Here is a 27877-nt window from a genome sequence, read left to right as displayed (position 1 = left end):
TCAAACCACTATTCATCACTCACTATCATATTCAGTCTGATTAAGTAGCACACCAATGTTTATGGAGATGTGTTGGGTGGAGAGAAAGAAAGACAGGAACCAATTTGAGTTCTTTTATCAGCAATCGTTTTTGAACAATCAATCTATCCTACCAATATAAACATGCATGCTCAGTTTCTAAATGGTATCTCCACAATAACAATACTAAACAGTTCAGAAGCAACCAGCCAAGATGAAAAAAAGGTGGGATTGATGGTAGGTACTGAAACATATGGTAAGATTACCCTCTGTAATCTCAAGGAACAATTTGGACCAACTGTAGCCCCTTGTGAAATCTGCAGCAATTTGTGTTAGTCATACAAAATGTCTTAAAAATCAGCACTAGATCATAAAAAATGAAGAGCAAAAAATATAATAATTATCCTCTTTAATTACAATGCACAATGTTAATCATTGAAAAATATGAAACTAAAGATAGAATAATTGAGTATTTTGGATTGACTATATCAGAGTTGTATAACTAAATCAATATAAAAAGTGATGAATTAACCCATCCATTTGTGGGTGAGGAAACAATTATGCATCTCCAATCTTCACACACACAAACTAGGAAGACCACTGGTTATTACAAAACACTGGAAAAGATAAGTATTTTGTAAGCTCTATGTTGGACCACTTGTCAAGTCTTCTTCAGGTGGTGAGAAGACCTGGCATGTTCCCTTGCAAGACAAATCCACTATGCTCCTCAAAAGTGTACAGAGTATACTGTAGGTCAGTGTACAAGGTTGCCATGAAGTACCTCAAGCAACAATAGTGTGCTTGTTCACACCTGATCAGTGGAAGGTCTATGGAGTTCTTAAAATGTTTCTCATTAACATTTTGAGAGACCTGAATCTGTACACAAATGATCAATTCTCTAGTATTTACAAGATCGAGTGTATCGTCCCAGATCTGCAATCACAGATTTCACAGGGGGACAAACACAAGATGACCAATTTCAAAGTATTTCTATTTATTCCCCCCCCCCCCAACATGGCTACATAGAAATGATGTAACTTGTGCGCATCATGAAATTAGTGCCATTATGTCACAAACACCAATGTGGTCAGCCTGTAAATCTGAAGTAAGTCTGGTTTAACTAAGGTAAAGGGCAGAAGCTCCTGTTATGATATTGGAGCAATACAGAGTTTTAACGTGCCACACTACCGATTGGACTCTAGGTTAAAATAAAAGTCAAAACATCAACACTTTAAAAACAAAAGTCTGTTAATTAGTCTAATTTCACAAATCTGCCCAAGGTGATTTGGGACTATTCTCCATAGTGAGAGGCAGTTTTGGCAGGTCGAGGACGAGAGGTCGGTAGGTGGGCTGTGGGGTGATTTCGGCTCAGTCACATGGTGGAGCATTGCCATTGGGGCAGGGGCTAGAGGTTCTGCTGGGGGATCCACTGCACTCAGACTGGACCCGCTGGTCATAGTCAAGGTGTATCCATCACATCACATGATGTACACCTTCTCAGCTTGGGAGAAGCTGAAGACTTCTTTGGTTCTGGGGCAGATCACCTTGTCATCTTGACGAATGGATAGAAGAGACTAGAGGAAGGAGAAATGATTAACATGAATAATAACAATTACTCCATTGCCATTGTAAAGATGAAATGTGTGGGATGTAGAGACTCACGTTGTATCCGTAAACATAGCCGTTGGGCAGCATCATGGGTGGGTTGTTCTCATTCATCACCTCCCCAGAGATTTTGCACACCAGACGGGAGTTGGCACAGTGTGCCATGGGTAGGGGCTGGGCCAGTTTGTTCAGGGACTTGCTGCACACGGGGCAGTCAGGGTTTTTAGAGGTGCCATCCTCCTTATAACACTGACTGCGAGCAGAAAGATTAAGGGCTAAAACTGTATCTGTCACTTTACATTCCAGTACTTAACAGCTGGAGGTCTTTGGCAGAACACATTGAGCCAAATATTTTGAAGACCTTGAATTTGATGTGCAGTTTTAGATAAGTAATTATAGAGACCTGGCCATCACAACCAAACGGAGACAATGTGCATCACCAAAACAAGCAGATGACAGAGCACCACATGTTACTGGTTGAAACAGCTAAACTAAGGAGCACAGAGCGGTGACCAGAAAAGATACGGAGTTTTGATAGCAGACAGGCCAGCCTGGAGTGTGATGGTAAACACAGAGTTGTTGCCCAGCTGATGTAATCTGTAGTTGTCGTATCTGAACTGTTGGATCAGCATTTTCCAGCGGGCAGGGTCCAGGAGATCCTGTGAGGGTTGACGGACAAAGAGATGATCAGACCTGATCACAGGCCTACAGTATTTGACATACACAAAGGAATATGCACACTACAGGCTAGGGCATTACTATGGTATTACCTTATAAGGGGAGATATGGGTGTCTGAGGGGAACGCCAGCATACCCATCACCTGCCGCACCTCGTCCAGCTGACCCCCCTCTGCTTGGCTGAAGTGCTTCCGCGCATGTCTGTGAAAAACATGGATCATGATTGTTCTCATTTGAACTTTAAATATGTCTCAATGTTAACCTGAATATTTTATTACAGGATGTGCAATGTCAGCAGAAACGGTTTCCTACCTGACGGCGTCCATGCGCTTGTTCTGTCGGATGAGCTCGATAAACTCCTGGATTCGCAGACTAAACTCCAAACAGCTCTGGAAGGAGAAGCATCAATGAGTTAATATGTACATATAATGTACGAGACATCATGATCTACTAACAGACATGGCATAATCTCCTGCCTTACCTTCATCTTGCGGAGGCGTGATTTGTTGTCATGACACCAAGCCAAACAGGTGGCGGTTTCCTGTCGCTCTAGCGACTCCTCCACCTCTTTGGCTGTGAGGAACATCTCAATGTTGACCAGGTCCTGAAGGACAGGGAGAAAGAGGGGTCATGTGAAATAGAGACAGCACAGAAAATGTAGTTCTCTAAACAATTAAAATACTAGCAGCCATTGGAGATACTACCAAAGTATTTTACTGTAAAGGATAAGAAACTATAAATAGTATCCACGTAATCTTGTATGCATATTGACGAAGAGAAGTGGGACGCACCTCAATGCCACTTTGCCGTGCCAGTTTGACCGCTGTGTTGTAATAGCCACACCGCAGCAAGTGTTCTACCATCATGCGGTCCATTCGTTTCTTCTTCCAGACATTGACGCCCACTGGCTGGTCGCTGCTGTGTTCCTTCAGGTGTTCAATCCTCCGCTTACACAGCTTAGCACTCTCATCCTCCGCCTGGATGGACTCAGCAGCCTATCCAATATTCACATGTTCTATACTTACTGCATGTAGTACTTGAGCTCTGCTCTGCTGGATCCTCTTCATTTTACTGCTTTGATTAACTTATGTTGGTAAATCATTGTTTTGAAATCACTCAATAAACATGTACAAGATTTAACAAGTACTTAAGAAATTTGCAAACGTGAAGTTGGCTGAAATATTGGTAGCTAAACTATCTGGGGTTGATCGAGGAATACTGTAAATAAATAAAAAAATCTCTGCACAGCAACATTTCAATGCTAACTGTTCAGAGGGCAACTACCTTCCTCTTCAGGGCACTGAGCTTCTCCACCACCCCATCCAGAAGGGACACCACAGAATCCACCACTGGGAAACTGCTGAGGGTCTTCTCCAGCTCTGCCACCACCATGGTTACGTGACTCGTCTCCCGGTCAATGTTCTTCTGTGCAGCTCTGAAGCGCTTGTTCAGAGTTTCATAAGGTACCTGTACATATGATCAATGCAAAAGCTACATGAGGTGGTTTCAGTCATCCATTTTGACCATTTAGGGTTCATTATTTGGCTGAAGTTTCCAAATATTTGATCCATAACCTCTAGTTGAGTGTACAAAACATTATGAACATCTGCTTTTTCCTTGACAGACACGACCAGATGAAAACTACACTATATATATATATACAGAAGTATGTGTACATCCCTTCAAATTAGTGGATTCGGCTATCTCAGCCACACCCGTTGCTGACAGGTGTATAAAGTCGAGCACACAGCCATGCAATCTTCAGGCATACATTCAACGTGGCAGAGTCATACGATACCACCTTTCAAACAAGTCAGTTCGTCAAATTTCTGCCCTGCTAGAGCTGCCTCGGTCAACTGTAAGTGCTGTTATAAATGGGTTTCCATGGCCGAGCAGCCGCACACAAGCCTAAGATCACCATGCACAATGCCAAGAATCAGCTGGAGTGGTGTAAAGCTTGCCGTCATTGGACTCTGGAGCAGTGATCTCTGGAGTGATGAATAACACTTCACCATCTGGCAGTCCAACATACAAATCTGAGTTTGGCGGATGCCAGGAGAAAGCTACCTGCCCCAATGCATAGTGCCTAGGGCTGTTGCGTTGACCGTATTACAGCCACACTGGCGGTCACGATTCATAAAGGCAGTCAAATTCCACATGACCAATTAGTCACGGTAATTAGGCTTCTCCAAGCTCTGATGCTGCTGGTCATTAGTAGCCTACCAAACTTGCTAACGGCCTGGTACTCAGTACTCTATTGTCCCTCTAATCACCCCGTCATCAATGCAAATGTATTCGAAAATCGAATCAAAACACTTTTGCGCAACATTTCTATAGGCTATGCAATTGCGGGAGAAAACAGAGTGATGGCCGCTAATAAAAAGAGGTTCCCATCAGCTTTCTATAGGCTAGGCCTACTATATTATTTCTCAACTTTCCTAATATTAAGAACATTGCTTATATTTACAACAGGAGTATAGCCTACCTGGCTGGCATGAAAATAAACCACGGGGAAAAGCATCCTCCATTCTCTATTTAAGTGCATAGATGACAAGTATTTTTTTCCCGCTGCCCGTTTCGATACAGGTGAATAATAATGGTTCATTCTAAATCATAACAAATTTCACACATATATTATTTAGTATATGTAAAGACAAAATTAAATCAAGAATAGTCTAATGGGTGACAATATTAGCCTATCACTTGTGAATTATATATTATCACTTGTGAATGATGCCCAGCATTTTTTTGCAACTTGTTCAAATCATAATCACACACCTCATGTAGCCTAGCCCACAGGCCTATGTTTTAATAAGGTTTGTATCACAACTAAAGTGGCAAATTAACTTCATAAAATTAAGCACATTAACCTGCTTTACAAGAGGTGTAGAGCCTAACTGGCATATATAAGCAGCATGTGAGTTTCACATTTGGGGAATATAATTTTCACCATTAAAAATACACCTTTATAATAAAAGCATTACATGCATAATTGTATTTGCGGTCACTTTTGATAATGGTGTTTTCCGCTAATGGAATATTCGCGCTTATAGCCTACTACCATGTGAAGAAATATCCTAATAGTTTATCAACATTTTAAGCTAAACGTTCTGATCTGTTGCGTTAGCCACATTGCATCAAAAAGTTTTTTTGATGCTAGTGGTTGTATTCATTTGGGATCTATCGCATCCCACAACTGCCCCAGACTATGTTTGGAATATTTATTTCTTGCACAGAATAGGTCGACTTTAGTACTATGGGGGATAGTAGATTGACATAGGCTAGTGCTTTTGCTGTTTGTTAGGCCTACTCATCTTGTTGGCTGATAAAGTAAATGTGGACAGTTCTTCCAATATCTTCAATATGCACCTCGGAATTGGATAAGGACGCGCGCAGTTGCGCCCCTGATGTTTCTGTCTTCACTTGCAGCCTGTGAGAAAGACCTGATCACATGACTGAAACACTCAGGGAGAAGGGCACAACGCAGCAATCCGGGCCGCAGAGTATGCTATCTGTTTCTTCTGAAATAGACTACATTTTCTTCATATCATGCGTCTTTAGACCTGTCTAAAATAAATAATGGATTTATTGTGAAGGGGTAGGGTATATTACATGAATTTATTAAGACTTTTTAAAATGGCTTGTAGGCTATGTGTGGAAGCCAGGAGATGCTAAATGTGTTTATGTTAATTAACGGTCAATTACCGTGAGACCGACAGTTATTTGCTTGACAATCACCGGCGAATGAAATTGTGTGACCACCACAGCCCTAATAGTGCCAACTGTAAAGGTCTGGGGCTGTTTTTCATGGTTCGGGATAGGCCCCTTAGTTTCAGTGAAGGGAAATCTTAACACTACAGCATACAATGACAATCTAGACAATTCTGTAATTCCAACTTTGTGGCAACAGTTTGGGGAAAGTCCTTTCCTGTTTCAGCATGACAATGCCCCTGTGCACAAAGCGAGGTCCATACAGAAATGGTTTGTCAAGATCGGTGAGGAAGAACTTGACTGGCCTGCACAGACCCTTGACCTCAACCCCATCGAATACCTTTGGGATGAATTGGTACGCCGACAGTGAGCCAGGCCTAATAGCCAAACATCAGTGCCCGATCTCACTAATGCTTTGTGGCTAAATGGAAGCAAATCCCCGCAGCAATGTTCCAACATCTAGTGGAGAGCCTTCCCAGAAGAGTGGAGGCTGTTATAGCCTAAAAGGGGGGACCAATTCCATATTAATGCCCATGGTTGTTTTGGAATGATGTTCGACAAGCAGGTGTCCACATACTTCTGGTCATGTGGTGTATGATCCCTTATTGATGTCACTTGTTAAATCCACACAACTGTTTCCTGTGTTTATCAAGAATGGTCCACCACCCAAAGGACATTCAGCCAAGTCAACATGGACCAGCATCCCTGTGGAACACTTGACACCTTGTAGAGTCCATGCGCCGACAAATTGAGGGTGTTCTGATATGCAATATTAGGAAGGTGTATAACAGATTCCAACCAACCACCTAAGGCCTTAGTTTTGGGACATCTGGAGTCTATATTGGTTGGACTCCCTGAGTTGTGCATTGTTCTGGTGGCTGGCAATGGAAAATAACCCTACCACAATATAGCCGGCTTCACCAAAGAAGCATTTCCTTTCAACAAAAGCATTTGTATAATCTCTAGGAACTCTATTTACCAGATGTAAAGTGGAATATGTCCCTCGCTATTAAATAAAAAGTCTGAATCCAACTTTTGTCCTTACAGCACCATATTCCCGTTGAGTTAGAGGGCTGCAATTAGACCACGCACTTCACGCGAGACTTCCTACAGCTAAATCTGGCGTGGGTCGGACAAAAGTTGGATTCAGACATTTATTTCATAGCACGGGTCAAATTACATCTGGTAAGTAGAGTTCCTAGAGATTATACAAATGCTTTTGTTGAAAGTAAATGTTTCTTTGGTTAAGCCGGCTATATTGTGGTAGGGTTATTTTCCGTTGCCACCCACTAGAATGATTCACAACTCAGGGGGTCCAACCAATACACAGACTCCCGACAGTGTGTCCCAAAGCTACTAAGGCCTCAGCTCTGATAATATCAATCATCACAGTCCTATTATGCGAATTAACGTAACAACCACTCAAATGGCGTACAAGTACTCTTACAATCCCAATTTAATTAAACGAGTATTCAGATAAAATGGCGACTAAGAAAGCAAACATACAGCCGTCTAGCAGCAGCCACATAACAATAAGTGTCGCAGTGTGATATGGCTGCAAATTCGATCTTCTCAGCCATATTGTCGAGGTAGTAATTTGAGGACACTGCGCTTGTTAGCTAGCTTTAAAAAACAACTAGCAATAGCTACTAACTAGTCCACTGACCATAAATACCATAATTATACAGTTCTAAACTATCAACTGACTAGCATTCATGTCGCTTTGGATTTGCGACTAATTTAGTTAGCTTGCATGCTAGCGACATCTGAATATTTTTGGTGACGCTGTACTTCACACAGCTGGTGAGGAACCATCCTTGTCATGGCATGTTGATTTCATAGGGACACACTAGCTAACAGCTAGCTATGGTGAATTTGGAAACAAACGTGAATAACTAGTTAGATTGATCTAAGCTAGAAATTTGTTAGTTTTGAAATCTGCGTCAGTGACAGAGGAAACGTATTCACACACGAGCTGGCAATCCAATTCCAAGTCATGTTAACGTTATCACGTGCAGTGTGATGAATTGCTGACTTCACACGCCACGGAATATGGACAGAGAACCAGCTAAAGCTAGCTAGCCGACACGACAGGTATCAGCTGGCTAGCAAGTTAGCATAAGATACGTGGCAAATGTGTATATCTTTTGCTAACCACGTTTGCGAATAACCACCAATCTTCTCGATAATTGACAATCAACTACTGGATTGGGATGTTGTATCTGACCAAGTATTTTCATAACCTCAATCTAACATTTGCCCCGTTGTTTTGAACCAACTTGCCCCTGCCTGACGTCGTTAACGTTAGTTAGCTTGATAGCTAATAGCCAGCCAAATGATCGGAATTAGCGCATAGTTTGACAAATCTGAAGCTCATGCCTGCATCACGATCCGGTTAGTCTTGATTTTCACTCAAATAAGCCATTTCAAACCTTCAAAGTGGGATACTCTTGAACCTTCAGCGCCATGGATAGTTGGGCAGCTGTCTCTTGCACCGCCATCTTCATTTGTGCATTTCTAGGATTTTACTTGCAGTGCAAAAAATACGTATGCTCACTACAGCCATCTAGTGTGCTGGTGTCGTCAGTAATACTATTTTGGGGGGGGATAGTGTGTAGAAAAATGTCTGATAGAGGGTGATACTATCCCAAAAAAGTCTGTTTAATGAAATTGGGCCCAAGCAAGCTTATTTTTTAAACTTATTTTCGAATACGTGGTTGTACATGCGGCAGGGGTTTTAAGAACAACTGCGAGGTCAGCGAGAGGTGAGAGAGCTATCTGTTGGTGGCCTACATGAATGACACTGTTGACAAAACACAAGCCTAGTAGGTATAATCTAAGATATCTTGATGTTAAATGGTCATTTCAAAATGCCTTTAAAGTTGCTCAAGATGTATTAAGTAAGTGAAGTCATATATTTTTATTGTATAATGGGCTTTACATGACCTGTAAGTCATGAACTGAAGCTCAAATGTAATTTGTCTAACATTGAAATGCTTTGTAAACAACAGGTGTAGACTAACAGTGAAATGCTTACTTACAGGTCCTTTTCCAACAATGCAGAGTTAAAAATAAAAAACAGAAATACCTTATTTACATAAGTATTCAGACCCTTTGCTATGAGACTCAAAATTGAGCTCAGGTGCATCCTGTTTCCATTGATCATCCTTGAGATGTTTCTACAACTTGATTGTAGTCCATCTGTGGTAAATTCAATTGATTGGACATGATTTGGAAAGTCTCACACCAGTCTATATAAGGTCCCACAGTTGACAGTGCATGTCAGAGAAAAAAACAAGCCATGATGTTGAATAAATTGTCCGTAGAGCACCGAGACAGGATTGTGTGGAGCCACAGATCTGGGGAAGGGTACAAAACAGATTAAGTTTGGAACCACCAAGACTCTTCCTAGAGCTGGCCGCACAGCCAAACCGAGCAAATGGGGGAGAAAGGCCTTGGTCAGGGAGGTGACCAAGAACCCAGTGGTCACTCTGACAGAGCTCCAGAGTTCCTCTGTGGAGATGGGAGAACCTTCCAGAAGGACAACCATCTCTGCAGCACTCCACCAATCAGGCCTTTATGGTAGAGTGGCCAGATGAAAGCCACTCCTCAGTAAAAGGCTCGCTTGGAGTTTGCCAAAAGGCACCTAAAGGACTTTCAGACCATGAGAAACAAGATTCTCTGGTTTGATGAAACCAAGACTGAACTCTTTGGCCTGAATGCCAAGCGTCATGTCTGGAGGAAACCTGGCACCATCCCTAAGGTGAAGCATGGTAGTGGCAGCAGAAATGGCTTTGGGACAAGTGTCTGAATGTCCTTGAGTGGCCCAGACAGAGCCTGGACTTGAACCCGATCAAACATCTCTGGAGAGATCTGAAAATAGCTGTGCAGCGCCGCTCCCCATCCAACCTGACAGAGCTTAGAGGATCTGCAGAGAAGAATGGGAGAAACTCCTTAAATACAGGTGTGCCAAGCTTGTAGCGTCATACCCAAGAAGACTTGAGGCTGTAATCGCTGCCGAAGGTGCTTCAACAAAGTACTGAGTAAAGGGTCTGAAAATGTATGTAAATACAATATTTCAGTTCTTTAAAAAAAATATACATTTGCAAAGAAAACAAAAACTGTTTTTTCTTTGTCATTGTGGGGTCTTGTGTGTAGATTGATGAAGGGGAAAAAACAACATAACCAATTTTAGAATAAGGCTGTAACATAACAAAATGTGGAAAAAGTCAAGGGGTCTGAATACTTTCTGAATGCACTGTAAGTATGTGTGGGTAGAGTCCAGTGTAGTGTATGTGGATGAAAGTTAGTGTAAAAAAGGGTCAATGCAGGTAGTCCAGAGTGGCCATTTGATTAGCTATTTAGGAGTCTTATGGCTTGGGGGTAGAAGCTGTACAGGGTCCTGTTGGTTGCAGACTTAGTGCACTGGTACCGCTTGCCATGCGGGAGCAGAGAAAACAGTCTATGGCTTGGGTGGCTGGAGTTTTTGACAATTTTTCCAAGCTGTCCTTCTCAGAACCTATTATCAATGATGATCACAATCCACTCAGTTTGTTTGCACTATGCCATTCTTTCTCAGTGATACAATCACATGACAATGGCAACAGATGCTGATGATCAGAAATTATTTATTTTCCAGAGCTAAAAAGAAGACCAAATCTACCTGAACATGTAAGTATATGTAATTGGTTTCAATGGCAAATCTATAGAGATACACATTACTTTAAGCAGTGCACTGTCAATGTCTAAAGATATAAGAATTAACAGTAGACCACCTCCTTATGTATATGATCTATATTTTGAATGTGCATAAAACATCATGAAGAATTCCTTTCGGCAAAAGGTTCTATTGTCTGATCCAACGTGCCATTTGAAAAATATTTCACTCAGCCATTACTGACTCTTGTTCCCAATACACCCTCTCCCTTTTCTCTTTCCCCCTCCCCCTCTCTCCACTGCATGCTCAGATTTATTTTCCTGTAGGAGCCCTCCCCCAAGCCTGTCTAGTTGAGTAATGATCCATATTGTGATTGGCTACTATCCAGAGGCAGCCAACCTTGATTGGCTGTCACATAGCTCCTATGATTGGCCAATGCTCTGCCGCATGTTTTAGCAAGCACAAGCACAGTCTGGATTTGAGACACAGAAGAGGGTGATGCAAGGTTTGTGATCGTCCACCCCCATGTTGTGGTTCCTTTGTGCCGTGTGTGGTTGTCCAGGTCACTAGGTCAGGATACAGGGCAGCGTTGTGTTCACTCAGCGAGGGGGAGTATGCTGAGTGGCACTGAGAGGGGAGGGGCATAGGGGGGAAGTATGGAGATGAGAAGTTGTAGATACTGTAGTATGGTGTTTTTGTGTGTTTATCAGTGGTCTAATACTTTGAACTGTATTGTGATGCCATTCCCAGCCCTCTTTACTGAGAGATAATGTGTGTGTGTGTGTGGGAGATTTTTCGGTGTTATTACTAGGAGTCAGTAGTGCATTTTACACTGATACGCCTGTGCTTTTTCAAGAACAAGGAGCAAAGAATTTTGAAGCAATCAACACTGAGTCCTACACCACAGGTTTCTGATTTTCCACACACCTTTTAAATTCTCCTAATCGAAAAGATAGGTCTGTTGGACCCCCCCCAATTCAATTCAAAGGGCTTTATTGACTCTCTCTCTCTCTCTCAGAAAAGCATAACCAATCCAATTATACATTTGGCTAGTTCCACAAATATAACCAGCATTTGCTATTTACAGTATACCATTCACATAGGTCCGTTGCAACTTAAAAGACGACATTAGACTTGCTGTCAGTTATCAAACTAAATGTGGCCAGTGCTTTGGTTGGCCTGTGCATCTCTCTGGTTGTTGGTGGAATCCGATGTGAAGGTGCAGAACCATTAGCTACGCTGCAGTGAGTGCTGGGGAGATGGCTGCAGTCTGTGCTCAGACCATTGGCTCAGACAGTGTAATCTTTCTCTGGGGCATCTTCCTCTCCCCTCCTTTCCTCTGTCCTTCTCTCTTTACCATTCACATCTTCTTCTCTCCCCTCTACTGCATGTCTTATTTCATGTACAGTTCTGTGATATAACAGTGGATGCCATATTGTCGTTCAAGATATTTGTGTTTGTGTTTTCTGTGTTCCGTATTCAATGAGTCACTGTTTCATGTGTTATGTGGCGGTTCCAGATTGTATCACACTCTGTGTTTATAGTCAGTTGTTGTTCCATTCTCTCCCAGCTCTGTTCGTGTTTAGATGTTACTTTGCTAAATGATCCACAAAGGAATATTTGTATCTGGGGCTATTTAATTGGCAGATGCAATGTGCCAACATGCCCGTACACTGAACTAAAATAGAAACGCAACAATTACAAAGACTTTACTGAGTTACAGTTCATATGAGGAAATTAGTACATTTTTCACATGACTGGGAATACAGGTTTGCACTGTTGGTCACAGATACCTTACGGTGAGCACGAAGAAGAGCTTCCCAGAGACTGGTTGTGCAAACCTATAGTGTAATCAGCAAACCCATCAGTTTCATCAGTGTGGCTGGTATCAGACGATCCTGCAAATGAAGAAGCCGGAGGTGGAGGTCCTGGGCTGGCATGGTTACATGTGCTCTGCGTTTGTGAGGCCGATAGGACCTACTGCCAAATTCTCTAAAACAACGTTGGAGGCGGCATATGGTAGAGAAATTAACATTCAATTATCTGGCAACAGCTCTGGTGGACATTCCTGCAGTCAGGATGCCAATTGCATGCTCCTTTTAAACTTGAGACATGTGTGGCATTGTGTTGTGTGACACAACTGCCCATTTTAGAGTGGCTTTTTTATTGTCCCCAGCACAAGTTGCAACTGTGTAATGATCATCCTGTTTATTCAGCTTCTTGATATGCCACACCTGTCAGGTGGATGGATTATCTTGGCAAAGGAGAAATGCTTACTAACAGGGATGTAACAAATTTGTGCACAACCTTTTGAGAGAAACAAGCTATTTGTGCGTATGAAACATTTCTGGGATATTTTAATTCAGCTCATATGAGTTATCTAGCCCTATGATACAGCGATGTAGCCTGGATGGGACACATGTTAGAGGATATGCTGTGCTAGATCTGCTGGAATGAAGTCGCAAAACAAAAGTCTCCCACTTAAGTCTTTTCCACTCAAGCACAAGTGGAGATCTGTTTACATTCCAGCATTCACTTGTAAGAAATTGTGCAGAAAAAAATACTTGCTTTGCAGTGGTCAGGTGAATAGATCTTTAAAAATGGCAACATAAGAACTATCACTGGCCAGGGTGTGAACCAGCATAGAGAGCTTTGGGACACAGTATTTGTTTGATAATAGAATGTGCTATCAAATTAACCTTGTGTTGTATTTCCAAAAATCCAAAAGTATTTACCTCATTATTTTACCATAGAGACTCAGACTTTTGTGGCTCTGGATAATCACCGGTGACACACTGGAGCTGTCATTTAAATAAGAGTTTTTTTGTGTTTGTTTGTCACATGTAGTTACTGACCATCTCAGGAGCATGAATTACAATGACACCTTAGGTACATCATGTACTGTACACACAGTAGAGTCATTAACAGTGAGTCAAGATATCTATGGTTTTAATCATATTTACTAAGAAACCATATGGTAACTTATTTCAAATATGTAATCACAATTGATAATTAAAGATGTGTAGGTTTTATAATGATTGTTTTAAATCTTAAACACAAACAAGTCAATCATGTCATTATTATGTTATTACACATCTTTGTGTTGATATGCAGCAAATGTACACCATACACTGTAAATTGAAACTCAGCAAAGTTATCATGTATCACATTTTAATTTACACGTTTTATTTGAGGGCGTTTGTTTTTCTTCTGTTGGCTATAGCCTATCTTCTGTTATTGCATAACACTTTACATTTGGCCTTCTTTCGGAAAACAAAAGATACATTTCGTGTGGCCTTAGCTCCACCCCATTTCTTTTCTCATTTTCTTTCAGCCACCTCACTCACGCGGCTGCTTTCTCTCTCTCTCGATCTCCCACTCCCATAAATGCAGTGACACTTGCGTTCTGTGTGCACGCGCGTGTGACAGAGAGCGATAGTCGAAATAGAAAGTGAGGAAGGAAGGGAGAGTGAGGGAGCATAAGGGAAGTAAAAAAAGGGGGAGCATATGTATGTTTGTCACTGAGGGGGAAAAGGAAGAAGAACATTCAAGTATCCGCCATATGCTGTGGATTTATGATGTCTTGCTGAAGTGAATGTCCTTTTTTGGGGAAAAAGATGGGAAGCTCGCATTTGCTGAACAAAGGCTTGCCTTTAGGTAAACATTTACCTTTCCTTTTGTGCATGGGACCAAATGTTAACTGTGATTTGGGTTGTGTGGTGTGGACACAGATCTGTGTGTTCAGTGTGCTGTACAGTATTCTACCTTCCCCTCCCCCCTCTTCCTTCCCTCCTCCCCTCTCTCTCTCCATTATCTTTCATCTCTCCCATTCAGCCACTTACAATACTGTAATAACTTGCTTTCCACTCCCGAATATGTTTCTGTTTAGCTGTTTTGGACCTGGTCAGAGGAGATGTGTCTGTGAGGGGGTTAGAGCCTTTCTGTGTTGATCCAGGGAACGATTTGCCTCCTGTGGTATGAAGGATAGTACCATTTCCCTCTAAAAATGTGAGGCAAGGACACACACAGCACATATTTCCTGTTCATTGTGCAGTGGGGAACGGTATTTCCAGTTCCGGCCTTGACTTGCTTCCTCATTTTCCTTTCAGGGGAGAAGGAAACTTTGATTCTAGAACAGTCTACTAGGGGAATACTTCAGGTTCAGGAAGTACAGAAAACAGCTTTGTAGGTGCTTAGTACTGATGCTGTTATTGTGAATACTTCCATGTTTTCATACTGGCGTCTGTTACTTGGACATTTTGTTTTCTTGTATTCACAACAGCAGCATATTGTCTACATTGGGGGTATTGTCTGATCTTCATGATTGATCTTTGTATGATTATTCATGTCTGGGCTCGTAGGGGTCTTTGATTCTGTGATCAAAGGATCGTGTCTTATCTCATTAAAATTGACACACCAATTCACCCCTGGGGTGCTCAAATTGGCCGAATTACCACAATACAAAGCTCACATATCATTATGGCCATGGAATGTCATGATAGTGGTGATAAAACATGCATTGTTTGTTCATTTTTTTTTAGCATTTTTGTCATCTTTGAAGAACATGACTGAAAAATGTGTTGTAGACCAACCAGACGGGGCTTAGTGATCTGTGTACGTGAGAGAGTGATTGTGTTTGCCTGTGTGTGTGTGCACACGTGCGCTTGCGTGTGTATCGGTGTGTGTGTGTGTGTACTGGTAGCTGATGAGGGAGTGAGCTGAAGGAGAGGGGTGTGTCTACACTCCCCTGGCTCATCTGGGAGGGAGATCTCCTGTGGGAACAACAGTGGGTAGAGACGGTCACGCCATGTTTGTGCCAGATTGGCTCTGATCATAAATCACACAGCTCGAGCTGCTCACAGGTGCACTATTTTCCCTCTCCCTATGGTGGTTACAGTTACAATGCTACCTTTAATATGAATGCAAATATAGATTTTATTGTGCTGTATTAAAATTGAATGGGCTGATTCCTGGCATGCTCACTGTAAAAAAATGGTCTAATAAATAAAATAGAGCTATGTTTGAAGCATTTCACATGTGCATGTTAGAGGACAGCTCTGATATCCTTGTAGAACACAACTGGGGCTTTCTGAGGTGCTGACCTTATTTTCAGGAAGTAGCTTTGACTGTATGAGCATAGATGACTATTCACTGTAGCAGACGGAAGAGGGACAATCCTTAGGCCACGAGAGACACTGTTTAGAATATTGGACCCAAGGGTCGTTCCTACTGATTCTCACAAGGTCATATCCTCCACTGGAATGGAAGATATCTTCTTCCAGTTAGAACGCAGTCTGTAAATGTGTCAGTAATGTGATGATGTGGATCTTTTTCCATTCTCACTATTTCTCCCTGTTGATGTGTTCACAGGTGGAATACCATGTAGAACTGGTGCTCATATTTGGACTAATTCCAGTGTTAATCCAGAAGACTGAATTGTGTAGTAAAGTATACTACATCCCCTTGTTACTGTTATCTTCCAAAACAAGTGGATGTACAGTTAAAACACAGATTATTTGGGACAATGAGTAGCATCAGTGTAGAAAATGTGACATATTCTAACAATTTGATGCACAGAGGATTTCCTGTTGCATTATTCTGTGCGTGAACCGTAGTGTAATTGACCCACACAGTTGCTCTTTAAATTGGTTTCTCACTGAAGTGGTTTAGTCATTTTATAGTTGATACGAGCATGGCAGTTGGTTAAATGTCATTTAAAGTTTAGTTACCACTCTCACTGTAATTTGAATGGCTAATTTGATGAATTGCACCATCAGGGGGTGTTTCTCATTTAGTGACTAATTTTCTATGAAAGGCTCCTGGCTGCTTTTCAGAAACATGCATGAAGATGACCTATGACATTTTAAATGGATTTCCAGTCATGGATGCAATATTGACTGATTAAAAACCGCAAATAATTCTGAAACCCAAATAAAGTAAGAGACCCCTTTTTGGATTTTTGTTTACTCGCATGGGAATCATTAACATACCAACTGGATTTGTGGTGGTTTTAGGTGGAAAATAGTAAGCAAGATCATAAACACAGCTGCAATTTGCCCACACTGCCATGTCATATCACAACCCGTACTGTAGACATACCTCTTTCCAGACTTCCTGTCTGTGAGCGGTCCTTAACAGTAGACTATGATGTCAAATATAGTATGTTTACCCATCCTCTCTGTCTACAGGCATCCGGCCCCCAATTATGAATGGGCCCATGCACCCCCGGCCCCTGGTGGCCCTGCTGGACGGGCGTGACTGCACCATAGAGATGCCCATCCTGAAAGACGTGGCCACTGTGGCCTTCTGTGATGCCCAGTCCACCCAGGAGATCCATGAGAAGGTCCTGCCATGCTCTACATGTTATCTGTCTGCTCAGCTTCATTTACATGCTACCAGTTTCAAGTTAATTCGACTTAAAAAAGACTCCCTGGCCTAAAAACAGTATTTGTTTACCATATTATATGCAAGACCCTGTGCTGTTAAACAAGTTTGTTCAAACACCGTAATCAACAATGTCCTAAAAACAATGACACAAACAACTAATTTACAATGACAGAAATAAGCCTGACAAGTATACATTTTTCAGTTAAAATAAATTGAATCCCCCTAATTAACAGAACAGTACAATAGACTTTTTTGGTATCTTTTTTATTTTAATTTATGTTGCCTTTTGGTAGGCAGCCATTTGTAAATAAGAATGTGTTCTTAATTGACTTGCCTAGTTAAATAAAGGTGAAAAATAATAATAATATAATAAGACTTGATTATATCCAGTGTTTCTCCCACCCAGCGCAACAAAGCAAAATTGAACATCAGAGGAAAATTGTCCATCCATACTTCCTGTAGTGCTGATTCCCAGTGTGTGTTTTCTCCTGCTCTGGTTCTGAATGTATGGCAGGCTGAATCTTTGAGCTCTCCCTGGCCCTGGAGAAACAGATGGCACCCACATTCTCTCCTCATTCCCTTTCACAGGCCCATAACCACCCAGCTCCTTGCCTAATTAAAAGATCCCCTTTCAGTTTAATTGAGCTACATGGTGGCTTTACACAGCGTATAAAGGGAGAAGTGGCAGAGCGTATGGTACTATCTGCAGTTGGGCTGATCATGAAATGAAACGTCAAACGTGGTGAGAATAGATGGGTTACCACTACAAGAGCCCAATGGAGAGCCCATGTCAAATCAAATCAAATGTATTTATATAGCCCTTCTTACATCAGCTGATATATCAAAGTGCTGTACAGAAACCCAGCCTAAAACCCCAAACAGCAAGCAATGCAGGTGTAGAAGCGCGGTGGCTAGGAAAAACTCCCTAGAAAGGCCAAAACCTAGGAAGAAACCTAGAGAGGAACCAGGCTATGAGGGGTGACCAGTCCTCTTCTGGCTGTGCCGGGTGGAGATTATAACAGAACATGGCCAAGATGTTCAAATGTTCATAAATGACCAGCATGGTCAAATAATAGTAGGGCCTGTCAGGGCCTATGGAACAACGACACCGCTATGGTTAATGAATTACTATGCATTCGGATGACACATTAGTTTAGTTATATTTCTCTTATTGAAGGGTGCTGTATAACTGTCCTCTGATGTACTAAACCTCATAGCGTTGTGTGGGCAGGTACTGAACGAGGCTGTAGGAGCTCTGGTGTACTAAACCTCATAGCGTTGTGTTGGCAGGTACTGAACGAGGCTGTAGGAGCTCTGGTGTACTAAACCTCATAGCGTTGTGTTGGCAGGTACTGAACGAGGCTGTAGGAGCTCTGGTGTACTAAACCTCATAGCGTTGTGTTGGCAGGTACTGAACGAGGCTGTAGGAGCTCTGGTGTACTAAACCTCATAGCGTTGTGTGGGCAGGTACTGAACGAGGCTGTAGGAGCTCTGGTGTACTAAACCACATAGCGTTGTGTTGGCAGGTACTGAACGAGGCTGTAGGAGCTCTGGTGTACTAAACCTCATAGCGTTGTGTTGGCAGGTACTGAACGAGGCTGTAGGAGCTCTGATGTACTAAACCTGAGAGCGTTGTGTGGGCAGGTACTGAACGAGGCTGTAGGAGCTCTGATGTACTAAACCTCATAGCGTTGTGTGGGCAGGTACTGAACGAGGCTGTAGGAGCTCTGGTGTACTAAACCTCATAGCGTTGTGTTGGCAGGTACTGAACGAGGCTGTAGGAGCTCTGGTGTACTAAACCTCATAGCGTTGTGTTGGCAGGTACTGAACGAGGCTGTAGGAGCTCTGGTGTACTAAACCTCATAGCGTTGTGTTGGCAGGTACTGAACGAGGCTGTAGGAGCTCTGGTGTACTAAACCTCATAGCGTTGTGTGGGCAGGTACTGAACGAGGCTGTAGGAGCTCTGGTGTACTAAACCTCATAGCGTTGTGTTGGCAGGTACTGAACGAGGCTGTAGGAGCTCTGATGTACTAAACCTCATAGCGTTGTGTTGGCAGGTACTGAACGAGGCTGTAGGAGCTCTGATGTACTAAACCTCATAGCGTTGTGTTGGCAGGTACTGAACGAGGCTGTAGGAGCTCTGATGTACTAAACCTCATAGCGTTGTGTTGACAGGTACTGAACGAGGCTGTAGGAGCTCTGATGTACTAAACCTGAGAGCGTTTTGTTGGCAGGTACTGAACGAGGCTGTAGGAGCTCTGGTGTACTAAACCTCATAGCGTTGTGTTGGCAGGTACTGAACGAGGCTGTAGGAGCTCTGGTGTACTAAACCTCATAGCGTTGTGTTGGCAGGTACTGAACGAGGCTGTAGGAGCTCTGATGTACTAAACCTCATAGCGTTGTGTTGGCAGGTACTGAACAAGGCTGTAGGAGCTCTGATGTACTAAACCTCATAGCGTTGTGTTGGCAGGTACTGAACGAGGCTGTAGGAGCTCTGATGTACTAAACCTCATAGCGTTGTGTTGGCAGGTACTGAACGAGGCTGTAGGAGCTCTGGTGTACTAAACCTGAGAGCGTTGTGTTGGCAGGTACTGAACGAGGCTGTAGGAGCTCTGGTGTACTAAACCTCATAGCGTTGTGTTGGCAGGTACTGAACGAGGCTGTAGGAGCTCTGGTGTACTAAACCTCATAGCGTTGTGTTGGCAGGTACTGAACGAGGCTGTAGGAGCTCTGATGTACTAAACCTCATAGTGTTGTGTTGGCAGGTACTGAACGAGGCTGTAGGAGCTCTGGTGTACTAAACCTCATAGCGTTGTGTTGGCAGGTACTGAACGAGGCTGTAGGAGCTCTGGTGTACTAAACCTCATAGTGTTGTGTTGGCAGGTACTAAATGAGGCTGTAGGAGCTCTGATGTACTAAACCTCATAGCGTTGTGTTGGCAGGTACTGAACGAGGCTGTAGGAGCTCTGATGTACTAAACCTCATAGCGTTGTGTGGGCAGGTACTGAACGAGGCTGTAGGAGCTCTGATGTACTAAACCTGAGAGCGTTGTGTTGGCAGGTACTGAACGAGGCTGTAGGAGCTCTGGTGTACCACACCATCACACTAATGAGGGAGGACCTTGACAAATTCAAGGCACTGCGGATCATTGTCCGCATAGGCAGCGGCTTTGACAACATCGATATCAAGTCGGCTGGAGATTTAGGTGAGATCCTGCTGTGCTCTTTCTCAACTTGATACGGATGTCCACCTAAAGACTTACAGGCTGTGAACTGGTCACTAGGTCAAATCTTCTATTATTTTCTGCATGTTATGATATTCCATTTAAATAAAGTGCAATTGCTCAGATCTACATAATAAAAAAAGTTTTATTTTGATACAGTACCAGTCAAAAGTTTGGACACATACTCATTCAATAGTTTTTATTTATTTTTATTAGTTTCTACATTGTAGAATAATAGTGAAGACATCAAAACTATGAAATCATGTAGTAACCAAAAAAAGATTGAGACACCCTTTGCCTTGATGACAGCTTTGCACATGCTTGGCATTCTCTCAACCAGCTTCATGAGGTAGTCACCTGGAATGGATTTCAGTTAACAGGTGTGCCTTGTTAAAAGTACATTTGTGTAATTTCTTTCCTTCTTAATGCATTTGAGCCAATCAGTTGTGTTGTGGCAAGGTAGGGGTGGTATACAGAAGATTATGGCAAGAACAGCTCAAATAAGCAATGAGAAACGACATGAAGATCAGTAAATCCGGAAAATTTCAAGTACTTTGAAAGTTGCTTCAAGTGCAGTTGCAAAAACCATCAAGTGCTATGATGAAACTGGCTCATGGGGACCGCCACAGGACAGGAAGACCCAGAGTTACCTCTGCTGCAGAGGATAAGTTCATTAGCCACTAGCCTCAGAAATTGCAGCCCAAATAAATGCTTCACATAGTTCAAGTAACAGACACATCTCAACATTAACTGTTCAGAGGAGACTGCGTGAATCAGGCCTTCATGGTCGAATTACTGAAAAGAAACCACTACTAAAGGACATCAATAAGAAGAAGACTTGCTTGGACCAAGAAACACGAGCAATGGACATTAAACCGGTGGAAATGTGTCCTTTTGGTCTGATGAGTCCAAATTTGAGATTTTTGGTTCCAACCCCCGTGTCTTTGTGAGACGCAGAGTAGGTGAACGGATGATCTCTGCATGTGTGGTTCCCACCGTGAAGCATGGAGGAGGTGGTGTGATGGTGCTTTGCTGGTGACACTGTCTGATTTGTTTAGAATGAATTCAAGGCACACTTAAACAGCATGGCTACCACAGCATTCTGCAGCGATACGCCATCCCATCTGGTTTGCTCTTAGTCCCACTATCAGACCCAAAACACACCTCCAGGCTGTGTAAGGGCTATTTGACCAAAAAGGAGAGTGATGGAGTGCTGCATCAGATGACCTGGCCTCCACAATCACCCGACCTCAACCCAATTGAGATGGTTTGGGAGGAGTTGGACCGCAGAGTGAAGGAAAATCAGCCAACAAGTGCTCAACATATGTGGGAACTCCTTTTAAGACTGTTGGAAAAGCATTCCAGGTGTTGCTGGTTGAGAGAATGCCAAGAGTATGCAAAGCTGTCATCAAGGCAAAGGGTGGCTCTTTATAATCCCTTCATAAAATAAATATATTTTGATTTGTTTAAACTTTTTGGTTTACTACATGATTCCATATGTGTTATTTCATAGTTTTTATATCTTCACTATTATTCTACTGTGTAGAAACTAGTAAAAATAAAGAAAAACACTTGAATGAGTAGGTGTGTTGTAACTTTTGACTGGTACTGTAGGTCTATACCCACCTTACATTAGGAGTAGCTGTTTACATTCGTCCTGTCCTCCAATAGGGATAGCAGTGTGTAACATGCCAGCAGCATCGGTGGAGGAGACAGCGGACTCTACACTGTGTCACATCCTTAACCTGTACAGACGGACCACGTGGCTCCACCAGGCGCTCCGCGAGGGCACCCGGGTCCAGAGTGTGGAGCAGATCAGGGAGGTGGCGTCTGGGGCGGCGCGGATCCGTGGGGAGACACTTGGCATCATCGGCCTCGGTTAGTGTGAGATATTACTGTACAATGTTATATTATAGATGTAGGATCTTAATTTGATCACCCTGTTGCAGGATAATTTTCCTCCAATGCAGGACATTTAAAACTTGTAGTGTATTTGAGGTTTAAAAAGGCTTTCCACGTTGACATTTCAGACTTGATTTTCCCTTACGAAAAATGTATCAACCCCTACAAACATTTCCATTAATTATAATCCACATAATAATTCACATTTCTTGTTGCTGCATGATTATTTTCCTGCTGTAGTAAACTGGCTCAAATTAAGATCCTGCACCTGTACATTGTATTTCACTGCCCAACTGGCTGTTAGCTGAAGATAACATTGTCGGTATAATGAATAGGAAATGGTTGTTTAAATATGGGCTTGTTTAGTAGAGTTCGATGGCTTTTCTGTATCCCATTTTGAGCTGTGATTTGTTACAAAACAGGCATAGTGAATGTGTAAGGAATTCATCTTTATTGTATCTCTTTGCTGTAACTATTTACTTGTCTGGGTATTACTCAAATGTCTGTTTTTGTCTGTCCTCAGGTCGTGTTGGCCAGGCTGTAGCACTGAGAGCCAAAGCCTTTGGGTTTAATGTGATATTCTACGACCCGTACCTGTCTGACGGGGTGGAGCGAGCCCTGGGCCTGCAGCGCGTCAACACCCTCCAGGACCTGCTCTTCCACAGCGACTGTGTCACCCTCCACTGCAGCCTCAACGAGCACAACCACCACCTCATCAACGACTTTACCATCAAACAGGTCGGGGCCGTGACATGCACGTACACAGACAGAAATATATAGACACTCACGCACAGAAGCCTACTGGGTCCATGTCACTGCACTGGGGGATTTAAATCTACTAAGAAGACCAATGTAGCATGTCCTTTACAGTTGTGTCCTGCACGGTCTACATATTTTATATGGTGTGTTGTAGATGCGCCAGGGTGCGTTCCTGGTTAACACGGCCCGAGGGGGGCTGGTGGAGGAGAAAGCCCTGGCACAGGCCCTGAAAGAGGGGAGGATCCGAGGGGCGGCCCTGGACGTCCACGAGACAGAGCCCTTCAGGTGAGCTAACTTTAAATTCTTCTACTGTTTTCATTCTACTGATATTTATATGACACTGTGTTGAAGTGATGTTAACAATAAATTCCCATGTTTCTTCTGTCTCAGTTTCAACCAGGGCCCTCTGAAAGATGCTCCAAACCTCATCTGTACTCCCCACGCTGCCTGGTACAGTGAACAGGCTTCTATTGAGATGAGAGAGGAGGCAGCCAGGGAGATCCGCCGAGCCATTTCAGGTAACACCATTACACTAAGCATGGGTATTCTCGGGTGGATTCTTGTGTCAGGCACCCCTCTCTAATAATAACAACTCCCCAATAAGCCCATTGTGCTTCATCGGTGACTGTTTCCTGCTTCCAGGTCGTATTCCAGACAGCCTGAAGAACTGTGTGAATAAAGAGTTCCTAAGCCAGACTAGTCACTGGGCCAGTCTGACCCCTGCTGTCAGTCACCCTGAGGTCAATGGGGCATACAGGTAATACAGTGGGGCAAAAAAGTATTTAGTCAGCCACCAATTGTGCAAGTTCTCCCACTTAAAAAAATGAGAGAGGCCTGTAATTTTCATCATAGGTACACTTCAACTATGACAGACAAAATGAGGGGGAAAAATCCAGAAAATCACATTGTAGGATTTTTAATGAATTCATTTGCAAATTATGGTGGAAAATAAGTATTTGGTCAATAACAAAAGTTTATCTCAATACTTTGTTATATACCCTTTGTTGGCAATGACAGAGGTCAAACGTTTTCTGTAAGTCTTCACAAGGTTTTCACACACTGTTGCTGGTATTTTGGCCCATTCCTCCATGCAGATCTCCTCTAGAGCAGTGATGTTTTGGGGCTGTTGCTGGGCAACATGGACTTTCAACTCCCTCCAAAGATTTTCTATGGGGTTGAGATCTGGAGACTGGCTAGGCCACTCCAGGACCTTGAAATGCTTCTTACGAAGCCACTCCTTCGTTGCCCGGGCGGTGTGTTTGGGATCATTGTCATGCTGAAAGACCCAGCCACGTTTCATCTTCAATGCCCTTGCTGATGGAAGGAGGTTTTCACTCAAAATCTCACGATACATGGCCCCATTCATTCTTTCCTTTACACGGATCAGTCGTCCTGGTCCCTTTGCAGAAAAACAGCCCCAAAGCATGATGTTTCCACCCCCATGCTTCACAGTAGGTATGGTGTTCTTTGGATGCAACTCAGCATTCTTTGTCCTCCAAACACGACGAGTTGAGTTTTTACCAAAAAGTTATATTTTGGTTTCATCTGACCATATGACATTCTCCCAATCTTCTTCTGGATCATCCAAATGCTCTCTAGCAAACTTCAGACGGGCCTGGACATGTACTGGCTTAAGCAGGGGGACACGTCTGGCACTGCAGGATTTGAGTCCCTGGCAGCGTAGTGTGTTACTGATGGTAGGCTTTGTTACTTTGGTCCCAGCTCTCTGCAGGTCATTCACTAGGTCCCCCCGTGTGGTTCTGGGATTTTTGCTCACCATTCTTGTGATCATTTTGACCCCACGGGGTGAGATCTTGCGTGGAGCCCCAGATCGAGGGAGATTATCAGTGGTCTTGTATGTCTTCCATTTCCTAATAATTGCTCCCACAGTTGATTTCTTCAAACCAAGCTGCTTACCTATTGCAGATTCAGTCTTCCCAGCCTGGTGCAGGTCTACAATTTTGTTTCTGGTGTCCTTTGACAGCTCTTTGGTCTTGGCCATAGTGGAGTTTGGACTGTGACTGTTTGAGGTTGTGGACAGGTGTCTTTTATACTGATAACAAGTTCAAACAGGTGCCATTAATACAGGTAACGAGTGGAGGACAGAGGAGCCTCTTAAAGAAGAAGTTACAGGTCTGTGAGAGCCAGAAATCTTGCTTGTTTGTAGGTGACCAAATACTTATTTTCCACCATAATTTGCAAATAAATTCATTAAAAATCCTACAATGTGATTTTCTGGATTTTCTTTTCTCATTTTGTCTGTCATAGTTGAAGTGTACCTATGATGAAAATTACAGGCCTCTCTCATCTTTTTAAGTGGGAGAACTTGCACAATTGGTGGCTGACTAAATACCTTTTTGCCCCACTGATACATCCACTGTTGGTACAGAATAACATGTAGATACAGGCACTGTATGCATATTTTGCTACAGGCCAAAATAAAATGTTGGGTGTTATTTGTGGATGCTGGTGACTCATTTTCTGGGCATCCTCCCCTCCCAGATACCCTCCTGGTGTTGTGAGTTTGGCCTCTGGGGGGCTCCCTCCGTCTGTAGAGGGGATCGTTCCTAGTGCCGTGCCCATCGCACATAGCCTGTCCAGCACCGCCCACCCCCCTCGCGCCCCCTCGCCGGGCCAGCCAGGCAAAGCGGAGTTGGACAGAGATCAACACCCCAACGACCAGTTGTAGCCCCGCCCCACAGAGCTCTCTGTCCAACCATAGAACTCTCCTGGTCTTCATCACCCCAAAGAGGAATGGAACTGAAGCATCATGTGTTCTAAACAGCTGCCATGAAACAGACAGACTCACAGAGGTCCATTACAGTTCATCTGGTCCAACCATAGTGGAGTCGGTCGTCTTTTTGAAACTTTTTTTTGTGTAGAAAAAAAATCGAATAATATTGTGGATTCGAAAAGAGAAAAATATCCTTTAAAGCCAATCCTACTGTTTAGACTATAGTTTGTCCAAGTAACGTGGGCGAATGTCTGTTTTTGTGTCCTATGGGTTCTTGTTAAAGCAGAAGTAGTTGATTATAACATGATTGTAACTGTTTGCGTACAGTTTTTAGAAATATGAAAACAATTATTTGTAGTGCAGTCTAAAAGAAAAACAAGGGTGAAAACTAACCAACTGATTTTAAAAAGACAATAGAATATTTGTTTTATATGTTTCCCAACAAGCCCCAAAAGAGGCAGCTTTTGCACAGGTTCTCAGGAAATGGAGTTTCCCTAGTTCTTTTTCTTCTACACCACATAGTGCTTTGTTTTTCTACCCGCCTGCCTCTGGTCTATATTAGCAAAAATACTTTAAGTTCCATTTGTTCTTTCAGTTTAAGGGGCATGTTGTTCTGTAGTCTTCAGCCTCTGTATAAATGTTAAAACTGTGCATTTTGGGAGAGAAGACCCCCCCTGTCTTGTGCATACCTGACGTACTGCTTGCCTGTGTCAGTGTGACTTGATTGTAACGTGTCTGAGAAGAGAAGCAGCTCCCAGCTGCACAATTAGTAGCAGACATACATTGCCTCTCTTCTGGTGAAGTAGTAGGTTAGCAATATACAGTATACATACTATATATTATAAATATCATTATTTTTGGTTAATCAATATCCAAAAAGAGATGTTTGTGACTGTATGCATTTGTATGAATTATTTTAAAAATAAATAAAAGTCCCTGTTGAAAGGTCAAATGTTATGTCTTTGTCCGTTGGCATTCTGTCCAAGTTCTGATATGATTAGTCTTGTGTGCCAGGCTTCTAGGCTCTCCTATACAGTGTGATTAGATTACTAAAATTAGATATGACAGGCTTTTTCAAATAGGAGGAAAATGGATGCATTACCAAATACCTCCACTAGATGGGACAGTAGACGCAAGGTTCAAGGCTATTGTAACTGTCTGAATTTCCACTAGATTATTCTTATGATTTTCAATAAACAAATTTGGTCTCAAGGATACAGAAATAAAATCATATTCATCTTGCTTAAAAAGACATGTTGCATGAAAACCTCTGATCTTGATTAATTCCATGTGTATCTGTTGGAACGTAGAAAGATATGCACTGAATTATATTGAACAAAAATAGAAACGCAACGTTTTCAAAGACTTTACTGAGTTACAGTTCATATGTGGATCTATTGATTTCACATGACTGGGAATACAGATATGCATCGGTTGGTCACAGACACCATAAAAAAAAAAGTAGGGGTGTGACCACCATTTTCCTCATGCGGCGCGCTACAGCTCCTTGGCATAGAGTTGATCAGGCTGTTGATTGTGGTCTGTGGAATGTTGTCCCACTCCTCTTCAATGGCTGTGCGAAGTTGCTGGATATTGACGGGAACTGGAACACGCTGTTGTACAAGTTGATCCAGAGCATCCCAAACATGCTCAATGGGTGACATGTCTGGTGAGTATGCAGGCCATGGAAGAACTGAGACATTTTCTTCCAGGAATTGTGTACAGATTCTTGCGACTTGCAGTGGTGTAAAGTACTTAAGTAGTACTTTAAAGTATTTTTACTTAAGTAGTTTTTTTGGTATCTATACTTTACTATTAATATTTTTGACAACTTTTACTTTTACTTCACTACATTCCTAAAGAAAATAATGTACTTTTTACTTCATACATTTTCCGTGACACTCAAAAGTACTCGCTACATTTTGACGGCATTGCAGGACTGGACAAGGGTTCAATTCACACAACCTGGTCATCCCTTCTGCCTCTGATCTAGCGGACTCACTAAACATAAATGCTTCATTTGTAAATTATGTCTAAATGTTGGTGTGCCCCTGGCTATCCGTAAATAAAAAGAAAAAAGAAAATGGTGCCGTCTGCTATGCTTAATATAAGGAATTTGAAATTATTTATACTTTTACTTTTGATACTTAAGTATATTTTAGGAATTACATTTACTTTTGATACTTAAGTATATTTAAAACTC

General features: G+C 42.5%; 2 protein-coding genes across 4 annotated transcripts; one reads left to right on the top strand and one right to left on the bottom strand.

The window, feature by feature from the left end:
* Positions 1 to 99: 99 nt before the first annotated feature.
* Positions 100 to 8593, bottom strand: LOC139581517 (E3 ubiquitin-protein transferase MAEA). The gene is made up of 9 exons (XM_071411357.1): positions 8445 to 8593; positions 3586 to 3768; positions 3093 to 3296; positions 2783 to 2905; positions 2614 to 2690; positions 2394 to 2502; positions 2149 to 2282; positions 1681 to 1876; positions 100 to 1592 (listed from the first exon to the last, which is right to left on the bottom strand). Exons 1-9 carry the CDS (start codon positions 8517 to 8519, stop codon positions 1497 to 1499), a joined length of 1197 nt encoding a protein of 398 aa, XP_071267458.1. The 5' UTR covers positions 8520 to 8593; the 3' UTR covers positions 100 to 1496.
* On the top strand, positions 7096 to 26631 carry LOC139581516 (C-terminal-binding protein 1). 3 transcript variants are annotated; one of them, XM_071411354.1, is made up of 11 exons: positions 7137 to 7197; positions 10652 to 10683; positions 10980 to 11174; positions 16858 to 17012; positions 20117 to 20261; positions 21951 to 22157; positions 22705 to 22919; positions 23095 to 23225; positions 23331 to 23458; positions 23583 to 23697; positions 25443 to 26631. In XM_071411354.1, exons 3-11 carry the CDS (start codon positions 11168 to 11170, stop codon positions 25627 to 25629), a joined length of 1290 nt encoding a protein of 429 aa, XP_071267455.1. In that variant the 5' UTR covers positions 7137 to 7197; positions 10652 to 10683; positions 10980 to 11167; the 3' UTR covers positions 25630 to 26631. The 3 variants fall into 3 exon arrangements, with proteins under 3 accessions (XP_071267457.1, XP_071267455.1, XP_071267454.1); XM_071411356.1 differs by lacking the exon at positions 10980 to 11174 and having other exon boundaries at positions 7096 to 7197; XM_071411353.1 differs by lacking the exons at positions 7137 to 7197; positions 10652 to 10683; positions 10980 to 11174 and adding an exon at positions 14006 to 14326.
* The last annotated feature ends 1246 nt before the right edge of the window (positions 26632 to 27877 follow it).

This window comes from Salvelinus alpinus, chromosome 7 (genome assembly GCF_045679555.1).
Source record: "Salvelinus alpinus chromosome 7, SLU_Salpinus.1, whole genome shotgun sequence".
NCBI lineage: Eukaryota > Metazoa > Chordata > Actinopteri > Salmoniformes > Salmonidae > Salvelinus > Salvelinus alpinus.
Note: the sequence above shows the minus strand (reverse complement) of the source record. Positions and strands in the feature narration are given on the sequence as shown.

What these genes read in the sequence shown, in the direction of transcription:
- LOC139581517 (XM_071411357.1), bottom strand. Translation starts at nt 8,519, where the DNA reads ATGAAGATGGCGGTGCAAGAGACAGCTGCCCAACTATCCATGGCGCTG. An exon ending in TCAGTGCCCTGAAGAGGAAG is followed by an intron (nt 3,297 to 3,585) that starts GTAGTTGCCCTC and finishes AATATTGGATAG; the next exon opens with GCTGCTGAGTCCATCCAGGC. An exon ending in AAGCGCATGGACGCCGTCAG is followed by an intron (nt 2,503 to 2,613) that starts GTAGGAAACCGT and finishes TGTTTTTCACAG; the next exon opens with ACATGCGCGGAAGCACTTCA.
- LOC139581516 (XM_071411353.1), top strand. Translation starts at nt 14,287, where the DNA reads ATGGGAAGCTCGCATTTGCTGAACAAAGGCTTGCCTTTAG. An exon ending in ACGACTTTACCATCAAACAG is followed by an intron (nt 22,920 to 23,094) that starts GTCGGGGCCGTG and finishes GGTGTGTTGTAG; the next exon opens with ATGCGCCAGGGTGCGTTCCT. An exon ending in GAGGTCAATGGGGCATACAG is followed by an intron (nt 23,698 to 25,442) that starts GTAATACAGTGG and finishes CTCCCCTCCCAG; the next exon opens with ATACCCTCCTGGTGTTGTGA.